General features: G+C 37.2%; 1 protein-coding gene across 2 annotated transcripts in view; it reads left to right on the forward strand.

Annotated features, from left to right (window-relative positions):
• Positions 1-14,383, forward strand: part of LOC137071539 (ras-specific guanine nucleotide-releasing factor RalGPS1) — a 170,741-nt gene that overhangs the window by 18,102 nt on the left and 138,256 nt on the right. For both annotated transcript variants that reach the window (XM_067439646.1, XM_067439647.1), the window contains exons 2-3: positions 11,406-11,545; positions 14,216-14,320. In XM_067439646.1, the coding sequence (XP_067295747.1) occupies positions 11,489-11,545; positions 14,216-14,320 (162 nt within the window). In that variant the 5' untranslated portion in view covers positions 11,406-11,488. The remainder of the gene's footprint in view (positions 1-11,405; positions 11,546-14,215; positions 14,321-14,383) is intronic.

The raw sequence follows: 14,383 nt of genomic DNA on the forward strand, positions 1-14,383 counted from the left end.
AAAGCGACTTACGTTGCATTCAAGGTACACATTTTACATTTTGTCAGTTCTTGCTTTCCCTGGGAATCGAACCCATGACCTTGGCGTTGCTAGCGCCACGCTCTACTGGCGCCACGCTCTACACGCTCTACTGGTATTTACATAGAAACCAATGTGAATACATCAAGATTTAAATTCAGAGACAAAAAATTATCTATGCATGTCCTGTAATTTTTTCAGAATCTTAATATGAGAAGGCGCTCTCACAGAAAGTCCAAAAGTGGATTCGTAATACCTAGTCACGATGGAGCTGCAGCTGAAGGAAAACAATCGTTATGAGTGATGAAACGTGACGACAACAATCAGACGATTGCGACAATATATATGCTTTATGTGTGTTTTTCAAGCCATCTCAATGTAGGCTATTTATTGACAATAAAGTATCATATGAATAATGCAGCTTTTTTAATGTTAATGTAATATTATTACAAATTAAAACAGCCTTTTTCCTATGTGAATATATAGTAATTTATTCCTGTGATCAAACCTGAATTTATCATCATTACTCCAGTCTTTAGTGTCACATGATCCTTCACTAATCATTCCCAGATGAGGATTTCATAATCAAGAAACATTTTTGATTATTATCTGTGTTGAAAACAGTTGTGCTGCTTAAAAATGTTGTGGAAACCATGATAGCCTTAATGTTATAACTTGATCTCTGTTTGGTACCATAGTGAATGAACTGGGCTTAGGGGGCTAAGCTAAATGCTATCAGATCGTCACCGCGCGTCAGAGAGATTAAGTGCAAGCACTGAGACGAGAGAGGAATGAATCAACTCGTTTAAGTTAAGGGAATAGCATAGTTTAATATGAAAAGGCAGTGAAGTAACCCTTTAAGTCTGTGAATGCAAACAGCAGGGAAAGAAATGCCATGTGTATATTAGATCTGTGTATTAAAGTGAACACAGTGTAATATACAGTAGCTACTACTGTTAATATGAGTCAAACAATCAAAGAACAGAAAATAACTCGCCGCTCCTGACTGAATAACTTTAGTGGCTTTAATAAGAAAACATTTCTTACTTGAATGCTCTGGCGAGGAGATAAACATGGTGGACTGTATATCGCTCACTGAGGGGCGGAGCTATGCTAATCGGACGGGGTCCATGCCAGGTGTGGGCGGGGTCTGTTCCAATGTGATGTCTTTGAAGCACATTCCTAAAAGGCTCACTTTGAGAAACTGTGACAGATTTATGGGGAAAATAACAAACAGGGTGGATGAATGTGATGTAAATATGGACGGTCATATGTTAATGTTATTGTATCACACACTGTCATGTAAACACATTCGGACACCTGGCCTGTTTGTGCTGCTTTAATATCACTGCTCTACATCTACATCCTGCGTCATAAATGTCAGTTTCATTCTGATGAGCTGCAGAAGGCAGGAAACTCCTGCACTGTCGTCTGCAGGGTTTTTCACTAGTCAGCTGTGAGAATGAACTTTTGTCAGCTTCACAAGAGACATACGGTGTGTTTTCCAAAAGCATCGTTAGTCAACTCTGATCACAAGTTTCGTCGTCATCATCAGCATAGTTCAATGATCTGTGTTTCCCGAAACCATCGTTCCGACGAACATTCGCAAACAGTAAAGTTGTGTGGCTGAAACGACAGCTCCCGACTTGTTTGCATGACGTGGAGTTATAAATCCTTATCTTGAGTAAAATAAGCAAGCTGATATTCAGTACAATCTACATATTTAATTTCAAATATATTTAATTTTAATGTACTTCTTTTAGTTCGTCAAAAGATTTAAAGCATCATTTGCAAAGACTGAATCTGGAAATAATTAAATTTAGGCTTTTTATTCCATTTGTGTACGTTACGCTGCAGCTTCAGCGAGAGCCAATGAGGTTCATTCTCGTGTTACGCAGCAGCTTCAGCGAGAGCCAATGAGGTTCATTCTCGTGTAACGCATCACGTTTGAGCTTCAGCGAGAACCAATGAGGTTCATTCTCGTGTTATGCATCACGTTTGAGCTTCAGCGAGAACCAATGAGGTTCATTCTCGTGTTACGCATCACGTTTGAGCTTCAGCGAGAACCAATGAGGTTCATTCTTGTGTTACACATCACGTTTGAGCTTCAGCGAGAACCAATGAGGTTCATTCTTGTGTTACGCATCACGTTTGAGCTTCAGCGGGAACCAATGAGGTTCATTCTCGTGTTACGCATCACGTTTGAGCTTCAGCGAGAACCAATGAGGTTCATTCTCGTGTTACGCAGCACGTTTGAGCTTCAGCGAGAACCAATGAGGTTCATTCTCGTGTTACGCATCACGTTTGAGCTTCAGCGAGAACCAATGAGGTTCATTCTCGTGTTACGCATCACGTTTGAGCTTCAGCGAGAACCAATGAGGTTCATTCTCGTGTTACACATCACATTTGAGCTTCAGTGAGAACCAATGAGGTTCATTTTCAGCACGTTTCAGCTTCAGTGAGAACCAATGAGGTTCATTTTCAGCACGTTTGAGCTTCTGTTAATGTTCGCTGATTATTGTTGTATGATTAAAAGCCTAAATTAAATCTGTTCATCAAATGAAATGTCTCTTCAGAAAAGTTTGAATAATTTTTTAATAATTATTATTATTTTTTTTTTTTCAAAAATAACAAAGAAACATTTAATTGCCTTCAGCCATCATATCTTTCAATGGCTTTCACAGGTCATGCGATTTTTATTTATTTATTGCATGCTACTCTAAATCCCTTACAGCACCCTCAGTATATGGGACAAAATACCTATATTACTGAATCCTGGAGCAGACCATGGCTGTAGTTCTTCTGTTTGTCTTTTCTTCTCTCAGCGGCTCTATTTCAGGGGCTGTGAGGACAGATCCTGGAGAGTGTTTAATAGCGCTGCAGATTGAGCCGTATAATTACACCATCTCAGCTTCTTTAGAGATGAGGGATAATTAAAGAGATTAAAGGTGACAAATAAGGGCTGAGATCAGTGAGATGGAAGACAAAGAGCATGACTAATAATATCCAATGAACAGGGTGTGTGTCTCAGTCTTCTATATTGAAAAATAGCTCCTTGTTGCTGTTCGCTGCTCTGTAATACCTGATCCGGACCCTGAATCCATCACTTAATGTCACCTTTTACCTCACTGTGACTGGACTGGACAGTTCAAGTCTACATAAAAATTGACAAAAGTCAGCAAACAGACAGTAACTGCCCCATTTATTCATGCTGCAGTGCATGCCAAGATCTCAAACCCTTAATATTTTAGCAATATTGTTCAATTCTTTATTCAGACATCTGAGCTTGTCTAATTGGGAAACGTTTCGATAATTTTGTTGGTCTAAAATAGGGTTTTATTTAGTTTAAAGAATTTTATATTTCTTAGTATTTGTGACTCAAAAAGTATTGAAGTATAGAAGTAAAAGTACAGAAGAAATCTATTCGTTTTAACAAAAATCTACCTCTGAGACACATAAGTGAAGAAACACTCCTTTGATGTTGAGTAATACTGTCCTGCCATATATACCATACAATACTGTACTGTATACTATACTTATGTAGTATACAATAATATAGTTACTAGTGTAGTGTAGTATTACACCATACTATACTATACATTACTATACCACACACAAATAAAAATGTTCAATGTTTCTTAAATTATAATTTCTGTGGAAAATTACAAAGTCTGTAAACATGATGTATATTACTGTATATTAGGGATGTCAATTTTCACAAATTCCCATGATCGATCGTCGTTTAAATTAACGATCAATTAATCGATTAATCGTTAACCATAATACTGAAATATGCGTCTACAGCAGTGGCTTATAGCCGACAGCATGTGCAATGCTGCTCAAAACTGCTTCATTTGTTCTTCACCAAATGAATGAGAATTTTTTATTTTTTTAATCTAAACAAAGGGCTATGGGATTGTTAATTAGTCGATGTTATTTATAATGTAATTAAATGACTTATTTAATAACCAAATATAACCTGTAATACAACACGAACGCCGCCTCAGATCTGTTATTCAAAATGTGTGGACGCACTTCCAAGAACAACGTGCTGAAACGTCACCTAAACCCAATTAATTCAAAACGATTTATTAAAATATTGTTTTCATTAATGTTATGTAATGTGGCTGTCCCAATCATAGTTATTATTAGTCGTGCGTTGTTTGAACTGCGCGAGCTGAAGCTGATGCGCTGAATCAACACTGGTAAGTTACACTGAAGCTCTTTGTTAGCACATTATTTAACTCAACAAAAAGCTTCCTATATGAGATTAATCAGATTTATATAAAGTCACCAAAATATTACAAATTATATATCTTCACAAAATGATGCGAATGCACAAGTGAACTTGAATTGAGTTGCTGATATTCATATTCAGAATTGGAGACGCGCTGGAACAACGCTCTGAACACGGCACCTAAACCCAATGACTTTACATCCATTTATTAAAACAATGTTCTCATTCATGTTATGTAATATGACGATCCCAATCATAGTTATTATGCATTGCTCTGTATGCGCTAAAGCCGAAGCACTGAATGAAAACCGGTAGCCATCACTGACTGAAGCCATTTGCTAGTGCGTTTTATTTCGCTAAAAGAAACGCATCCTATATGATTGATCACATATATAACGTTACAAAATAAATGTAATATTACAAATTACTTCAGTCAGCACAATCTGATGCGAATGCAGAAATGAACTTGAAGTTACATGCGCGAGTCAGAATGCGTGACTCATATTGTGCACGAGCTCTTCCTGGATCAACGCAACGAAACACACGGCAAATAAACCCAAATAATTAACAATCACAATGTTTTGTTACAATAGTGTTCTCATTAATGTTGTGTAATAATATGACAGTCCCAATCATAGTCATTATTAGCTGTGCATTGCTGTTGGAGCTGCACGCTGAAGCTGATCACCGCCACGCTTTGACTACCGCTCGCCTCTAACGTTAATTATTAACCAAATGCATCCTTATGATATAAATCAGCTATAGATAGGCCTGCACAAAAGAAACACAATATTACAACTTACATTTACACAAAACAAAAGGCTTCGAATGCACATGCAAACTTGCAGTCATGATGAAGGTGTAACTCCAGCTGTAAAATGGTCCCAAATAGAACTCGGGGCACGCTCGCATCATTTTTCCTAGCGTTTTGCGGTTGAGCCGCATGCACGCGCATGACCCTGCTTAATCGATGATCGATAAGTCTTATCGATCAAATGTCTTATCGACAATTAATCGATCATCGATTAATCGTTGACATCCCTACTGTATATTATACCATATATATATACACACACAGGTCCTTCTCAAAAAATTAGCATATTGTGATACAGTTCATTATTTTCCCTAATGTAATGATAAAAATTTAACTTTCATATATTTTAGATTCATTACACACCAACTGAAATATTTCAGGTATTTTTTTGTTTTAATACTGATGATTTTGGCATAAAGCTCATGAAAACCCAAAATCTCAAAAAATTAGCATATTTCATCCGACCAATAAAATAAAATTGTTTTAAATAACAAAAAAAGTCAACCTTCAAATAATTATGTTCAGTTATGCACTCAATACTTGGTGGGGAATCCTTTTGCAGAAATGACTGCTTCAGAGCGGCGTGGCATGGAGGCGATCAGCCTGTGGTACTGCTGAGGTGTTCTGGAGGCCCAGGATGCTTCGATAGCGGCCTTAAGCTCATCCAGAGTGTTGGGTCTCGCGTCTCTCAACTTTCTCTTCACAATATCCCACAGATTCTCTATGGGGTTCATCAGGTCAGGAGAGTTGGCAGGCCAATTGAGCACAGTAATACCATGGTCAGTAAACCATTTACCAGTGGTTTTGGCACTGTGAGCAGGTGCCAGGTCGTGCTGAAAAACCAAATCTTCATCTCCATAAAGATTTTCAGCAGATGGAAGCATGAAGTGCTCCAAAATCTCCTGATAGCTGCATTGACCCTGCTCTTGATAAAACACAGCGGACCAACACCAGCAGCTGACATGGCACCCCAGACCATCACTGACTGTGGGTACTTGACACTGGACTTCAGGCATTTTGGCATTTCCTTCTCCCCAGTCTTCCTCCAGACTCTGGCACCTTGATTTCCGAATGACATGCAAAATTTGCTTTCATCCGAAAAAAGTACTTTGGACCACTGAGCAACAGTCCAGTGCTGCTTCCCTGTAGCCCAAAAGTGTCTTGACCTGGGGAATGCGGCACCTGTAGCCCATTTCCTGCACACGCCTGTGCACGGTGGCTCTGGATGTTTCTACTCCAGACTCAGTCCACTGCTTCCGCAGGTCCCCCAAGGTCTGGAATCGGTCCTTCTCCACAATCTTCCTCAGGGTCCGCTCACCTCTTCTCGTTGTGCAGCGTTTTTTGCTACACTTTTTCCTTCTCACAGACTTCCCACTGAGGTGCCTTGATACAGCACTCTGGGAACGGCCTATTCGTTCAGAAATTTCTTCCTGTGTCTTACCCTCTCGCTTGAGGGTGTCAATGATGGCCTTCTGGACAGCAGTCAGGTCGGCAGTCTTTCCCATGATTGCGGTTTTGAGTAATGAACCAGGCTGGGAGTTTTTAAAAGCCTCAGGAATCTTTTGCAGGTGTTTAGAGTTAATTAGTTGATTCAGATGATTAGGTTAATAGCTCGTTTAGAGAACCTTTTCATGATTTGCTAATTTTTTGAGACAGGAATTTTGGGTTTTCATGAGCTGTATGCCAAAATCATCAGTATTAAAACAATAAAAGACCTGAAATATTTCAGTTGGTGTGCAATGACTCCAAACTATATGAAAGTTAAATTTTTATCATTACATTATGGAAAATAATGAACTTTATCACTATGCTATTTTTTTTAGAAGGACCTGTGTATCTTTCTACTGTATATTATACTACACTATTAGTACATACACTATACTGTACTTACTACTGTATTTTATTATTTACTATTCTACTGTATACTATTCTCTATACAGTATACTATACTATTACTACTGTAGGCTATATTATACCATATACTATACATTTACCATAGTATACTAAATATACTCTAGTATATTTACTATATATTATACTTACTACTGTATACTATTATACTATACTATTGTTTGCTATTCTACTGTATACTATATTATAATATACTATTACTTATATACTATATATACTATACTAAAGTTTACTGTAGTATACTACTATAGACAGTATAATATATAGTAAATGTATAGTGGTATAATAGCCTATAATAGTAATAGTAAGTATTAGTATATTATAAATATAATATACTGTAGGAAGTACAATATAATTTAGTGTATAATATAGTATAGTATATAGTAAATGTATGTATGTATGCGTGTTTATATGTGTGTATGTATATGGTATAATATACTATAATATACTGTACTGTCTCTTTCTATACTCTGTAGTGCACTGGGTGTGTTTGCTGAAGATCAAATTTGGTCTTAAAGATCAGGCAGGCGTTCATGAAACCCATCAAGTTAAGGTCATACTTCAAGTCTGTATTCTGAAACAAAAAAACGAGGCTCGCACTCAACTGGAGTGGACTAAGTGAAAGCAGGAGGTAAACTAATGTGTGTCTCCTTGGAAACACTTCATAGCTTTCACACCCGCTCTCAGTCCAGATGGCGTCTGAAGCGGCTGGTGTCGGATCGACGGCTGCTGTGACAGCTCGACTGCTGTGCTGCTGATCATCCAGTATAACACCGATGTGTGTGAGAGATAGTATTATCACTGACTCATGGGGGATTACATTGGCAGATATTATAGGAAACGCTTTCAGATTATAATCAGAGGGCTCTAGAGTGATGGAGGCGGAGGGTGTGTGGTGTTGAACGGGTTACACGTAGGAGCCATCTCAAATTCAGCTGAATCGAGATGACTTTGGACACACACACACACACACACACACACACACACACACACACACACACACACACACACACACACACACACACACACACACACACACACATTTGTTTTTGTGACATATGGGGACATTCCATAGGCGTAATGGTTTTTATACCGTACAAACCGTATTTTCTGTCCCCTTACACTGCCCCTGCCCCTAAACCTACCCATCACACACACACTTACACACACACACACACACACACACACACACACACACACTGCTCCTAAGCCTTCCCATCACAGGAAACATTCTGCATTTTTACTTTCTAAAAAAAAATTCACCCTCTCCTTGTAATACCCATGTCATTATACACATATAAGTCCTCATATGTCACAAAAACATGCCCCCCCCCCCCCCCCCCCACACACACACACAGGTTCACTGGGGTTAACTCCATTTTTTTTAAAAGAAGACAAAAAGGTTCTATACAATCAAAAATGTCTTAAATGATGGCATACTTCATTCATGTTTATTTCATTTGTTTGAAGTGCACAGTCAGGGCGAATCACACCGAAAAACTGGGATTATTATTAAAACCTGCAAATATACTCAAAGTTTAGTTTTGACTCAAAATGTTATGTGGATCCTGTCATTTGTAATGAATGTAGTTATTTTAAATGAGACGTTATTGGTCTCAGATATTAGTGGTTTCACAACACAACAAATATACGTAGTATGTAGGCCTTTATATTATTTAAATATAATAGATACATAACCGTTTTCAGGTTAGGTTAATATGCACACACACAGTATGCGGTACTTATATGGAAATAATTTGAATATTGATGTGATATTAACATTAAATGTATGGTTTGAAACAAATCTCTTCTGTTGATGCTACTGTAAGGCCATGTTTGAGTCATTTGTAGTTGTGAGGCGCCACCTAGTGGTCTGGACCAGTCTTACAACAGCTTTGTAAGTAACAATTAACATTTACAGTTACAACCGTTCACTTTGGGTTTTGTTAGTAGTCGCTGTTTAGGATAGGAATGGCACACAATAGCAATCAATTTATGTGAGATAAATGATTCATCTTTTGGTGAAATTATTATTTGTTTTGCTTTATCTTTGCTTAGCTTTTATAGTGCTTGGTGAACAGATTTGATCATGCATTAAATACACTACTATTTAATATATTTTAAAAATATTTAAGAAATACATATTTTATTCAGCAAGGATGCAATAAATTGATCAAATGTGACAGTAAAGAAATTTTAAAATGTTTACTAAAGATTTATATTTCAAATTAAGGCTGTCCTTTTGAACTTTCTAGTCATCAAATAATTATGAAATCCTGATGGTTATGAAAGTATGAAGCAGCACAACTGTTTTCAACAATGATAATATTCATATATAATCATCATATTAGAATGACTTCATCAAGGATGATGTGACTGGAGTATGATGCTCAATTCAGCTTTGATCAAAGGAATAAATTACAGTTTAATATATTACAGTAAAAAAAAAAAATATTAGTAACTATCTCACAATTTAATCAAATAAAGGAAGGCAGCCCAGTTTGGGGATGGTAAGATTTTTTTTTAAATGTTTTTGTAACATTAAATTCTTATGCTCACCACCCCCAAACATTTGATCAGTAGTGTATTTATATTTCTATATGTGTTTTTAAAAAAAAAAAAAAAAAATTTTAGTTTTGTTGTGCAGTTTGATCAGTGTATTGATAATAAACCAAAAACAGTGGATTTTACATCGAGGAGCTTCTTCTGTTTGTTCATACCGTAAACTCATGTTAAGGCCACTAGAGGCCATCACAGATCCTCTGAGGGCTTTGGCTTCAGTAGCAGGCCACATGTAATGGCTTAAACACAGTAAACTTGATTTTCTTTAAAGAAGAATTTTGAGCTTTACTTGACCTTAAAGGGTTACTTCACTGTTTTTTTATATTAAACTGTTATTCCCTTAACTCGTCTCAGTGCGTGCTCTTAATCTCTCTGACGCGCGGTGACGATCTGATAGCATTTAGCTTAGCCCACTAAGCCCAGTTCTTTCACTATGGAACCAAACAGAGATCAAGTTAGAAGCGACCGAACGCCTCCACGTTTCCCCCATTTAAATACAGTTACACGAATATATACATTTTTAATTACCCCAATTATTTGAAACCGTATTTGATTCCATATTCTTCATTTTTTCCCCACCCCTTGAGTTAAGAAAACTTCTGGACAGAAAGCATTCAGTTGTAAGGCTCCTGCAGACTGGAATAATTTACCTTTATATGTACGATCTTTGACTTCATTTAATAGGTTTAAAAGCTGTTTATTTTGTTGTTTCGAAACTTGTTGTAAATGTGTTAGATGATATGAGTATACTTATTAATGTTTGGCAAAAATGTTTACATCTTGGGTTAATTGTGTAGTGGTGTGTCTGATGATTTGGATTAAATTACGGTTGTTATTGTTTTTTGTGTTATCTTACTTAACTGTGTATTAGGACCCCCTTAAAAACAAGATGATGCATCTCTAAAATAATTGTGTGTGTGTATAAATACCGTATATAATATAATATAATATAATATAATATAATATAATATAATATAATATAATATAATATAATATAATATAGTATAATATAATATAATATCTCGGCTGTTTCAGATCTCCAGCTGAGTGTGGAGAACTTTCCCAAAACCCATTAAGTGTTTTGAGTGATCCGAGAGGATTTCCATTGTAAAAGTCACATTCTTTCCTATTTGTTGCGCTCTTTCCCGGCCCGGCGGCTCATCGGTCAGTCAGGTATGCTGGGACTTCCTCTGGCCATCTGGGAAAGAGAGCAAACCGAGTCCCTTTGGAGTTCCTTAGACGTTCAGGATCAGAGTTTTCCTCAGACACACACGCACGTACGCACGCACAGACCACCAGTCAAAGTATTGAACCCACTTCATCTGTTATCACACACTCCCAGGATGCATTGCAGCTGACAATGAGTCAGTCTCCTGACACACTCAAGCTAATGATATTTTATGTGAATGTATCTTAAGTACATTTACATTTAATCATTTAGGAGACGCTTTACAAGCGACTTACAAAAGGGGGAGAGCAACGAAACAAGGCCAACAACCTGTAAGAGCTGTAAGAAGTCCTAGTTAATCGAGCACAGTACACAAACTATTTTTTTTATTTAATTTATTTAATTTTTTTTACAAACAAACAAACAAAAAATGTAACTGGATAGTTAAGTGCTAGTCTTTATTGGTCAGCTGCAGTTGGAAAAGATGTGTCTTAAGATGCTTCTTGATAAACCGAAGATACATGTGTCAATGTAATTATAATCATTGTCCAGTTGATATCATTTGATGGTATTTCAAACATCTTCATGATCTTGAAAAGTAATACAGGAGCATTATTTTCCACGAAATAAATCTGTGAATGCCATGAACATGACTATATATAACTGGTTTATGTCTCCTCTCTGTCTGTCCCCAGGTATGGATGATTTGTCATGTGTGGGGTCTGGCTGAGGGCCGCTGTTGGCCTGGCGTCTGCACCCCATTGGCTGATTCACCAGCATGTACCGTAGAAACGGCCTATCGGATGGCACCAGCATTAGCTCCGCCTCCTCTGAGGTAACCACTCCTCCTTTAAAAGAAATGTTAAATAACTGATGAATATTTTTTTACTAATTGCCTTTGTTCAAGTGGTCTTCTTTGGATATTAAATGTCCTTATTTTAGCAGCATGACACGATAGGACCTGTGTTGTGATTTAAATGAAAATGTGATTAATTTCCTTAAAACAATTCAATTCTTGAGTGACTCATGTACAGGGTTATTATTGTTAACTAAAACTGAAACCATAAAAAACATTTTTGTGATACTTTAAAGGTGCACAATGTAGTATTTTTGCAGTAAGATATCCAAAAACCACTAGGCCGGTGTTATATATTTTGTTCAGTTGAGTATCTACAATATCCCAAATGTTTCCAACTATTTGTAAATTGTGAGAAAATTGATATTTTCACTAAATGCCGGGATGTTTCAGCATAGCGTCTGAGGGAGTCGCCTGTCAATCGCGTCATATCTGCGCTACCCTCGGTTTTATTCTGCAGGAGCGCTTTACTCTTAGCAGTGTGAACAAGTGAACGCACAGAGGAACGTCATAACATCATTTTAAACACACTAAAATGTATCTAATATGATGAAGAGCTGCATTACCTCATAATCATAACCAGAAAACCGAAAATAGTGCAGGCGCCCAGTGACTGTATCCAGTCATAATAAAAGTCCCGGTATTCGCGAGGCGGGTATTTGTTTAACAATCGCTCCAGCAGCCGGATGACTCAGGATTACAACACTCGGTCCTGCTCTGCTTTACACTACAGTAACGTTAATAATCACATCCATGAACGTGATTTCTGCCCGAGTCCTATTTTCCACCGGCTGTGAGGTGAAGACCACATGTCCCAAGATGCTGCGCTCTCACTTTGCGTCATCAAACTACGCCTTTGTTTTGAATAGGCGCCCTCCAGTGGAAAGAAAGTTGCATAGTGCACCTTAAATAAAATAAATATTAACTGAAATAAATCTTGTAACCTTGTAAACTGTATTCTTTCTTAATTTCAGCGTTGCTAATTTTTATTTAGTTTAACTTAATCAACTAATATTATTAAAAATGAATAAAAACTATATAGAGACATTTAAAACAACAATAACTGATAACAATGATAAAACACAGCAAAAGCTTTCAAATAAAAATGGGAAATTCAAAATAAAACTGATTTCAATCTCAATGGTACTAAAATAATAATGTTCAAGTATATTGTAAATAAAAATGGTTGTTGTTGTTGCATACTTCAAGTGAATACCAGGTCTGTATCAGCAACATTTGGCTAATATAATCATTATTTGTATGTGATGGTTGATAAAATTATATTATTATACAATATTTGTATACATTTGATTTGATGCATACTGTACATACAGAATGTACGTACATTACGTTTCTGTCATTGCGTCAGCGTGCTTGCTGTCCTTACTCAGGTCCTGTTCATGGTGTCTGATCTCTGATGGACAGTTTTTGGCTTTGCAGTGGAGCATTGCATTGCTGTAATGAGTGTTTGACCCTGAATGGCAGGCAGTGTGAATGAGCTAGAGCCTTTGGCATCCGCCGACCCTTTATTTCCACTGCCATCGCTCTTCACCCCTCATTACATCTCCAGCCCACGAGCTCCAGCCTCCAGTGTCTGCAAACGGACAAAAGTTGCAAAAGTTCCTCCACTGACAAATGTACTGCGGTGACACCATGATATCAGATGGCGATTGTTCATACATGCACTACCATTCAAAACTTTGGTCTCATTATGATAGAATCTCATATGCACACCAAAAGCTGCATTTCTTTGACCAAAAATAAAACGGTAATGTTGTGAAATAATATTACCATTTAAAATAACTTTTCTACTGTAATATATTATAAAACATAATTTATTTCTGTGATCAAAGCTGAATTTTCAGCATCATGACTTCAGTCTTCAGTGTCACATGATCCTTCAGAAATCATTCTGATATGAGGATGCTCAAGAAACATTTATGACTATATCAGATTTTTGTGGAAACCATGATAGATGTTTTTTCAATCTTTTGTTTGTTGAATAGAAAGGTAAAAGACAGCATTCATTTGTAAAAATAAATCTTTTGCAACCTTATAAATGTCTTAACTGGCATTTTTGATCAATGCATTCTCGCTGAATAAAAGGGTGACTTTTCCTGCTGAATGATTGCCATTTTCCTACCATGGCGCTTAAACGGTTCTGTAACTTCAAAGTCTCATAAAATCAACACATTTTTGGACATGTATGTATCCAGTACATAAAAACATTAGACATTCGACAAGTTGACGTGTCCTCATTCAGATGGTGTTATCATCAGATCAAAGATTGTTTCAATCAAGCTCCAAGAACTTTCACGCTTTTTCCAGCGCTGGCAGACGTCCCGTGAGAAACATGCACCACGTCTGCCATTAAAAAAAACCTCACACTAGCCCGGCAACTTTGCTTTTCCGTGGAAAGAACTGTGCTGATTTTGATCTGTTCTGCGTCGGCTGATGGTCAATACATGAGAGCCGCACCAGAACAAATACGGGATAATGTGCGGTCACGTAAAATAAAGTAAAATAAAAACAGGAACATTTAGAAGACTGTAATTGTGGTCAGTTTTGATTTCTAGTTGTCTTTAATTTGTCTTTGAACAGTCATTGTTTTCTCTCTTTGTAATATTGCTTGTTTCTCATATTATTCAGGGAAGTGACAGCTCTGTGTCTGTGGACGGCCCGAGCGCTGACTATGCAAAGAGCTACGATGCCGTCGTGTTTGATGTGCTGAAAGTGACGCCAGAGGAGTTTGCGGTGAGTAAAACTGATGCTTTCTCTGGTGGAAAACTGAGACGGCCTTTCGTTGGACGTCATTTG

The sequence above is a fragment of the Pseudorasbora parva genome, chromosome 3 (genome assembly GCF_024679245.1).
Source record: "Pseudorasbora parva isolate DD20220531a chromosome 3, ASM2467924v1, whole genome shotgun sequence".
NCBI classification, from domain to species: domain Eukaryota; kingdom Metazoa; phylum Chordata; class Actinopteri; order Cypriniformes; family Gobionidae; genus Pseudorasbora; species Pseudorasbora parva.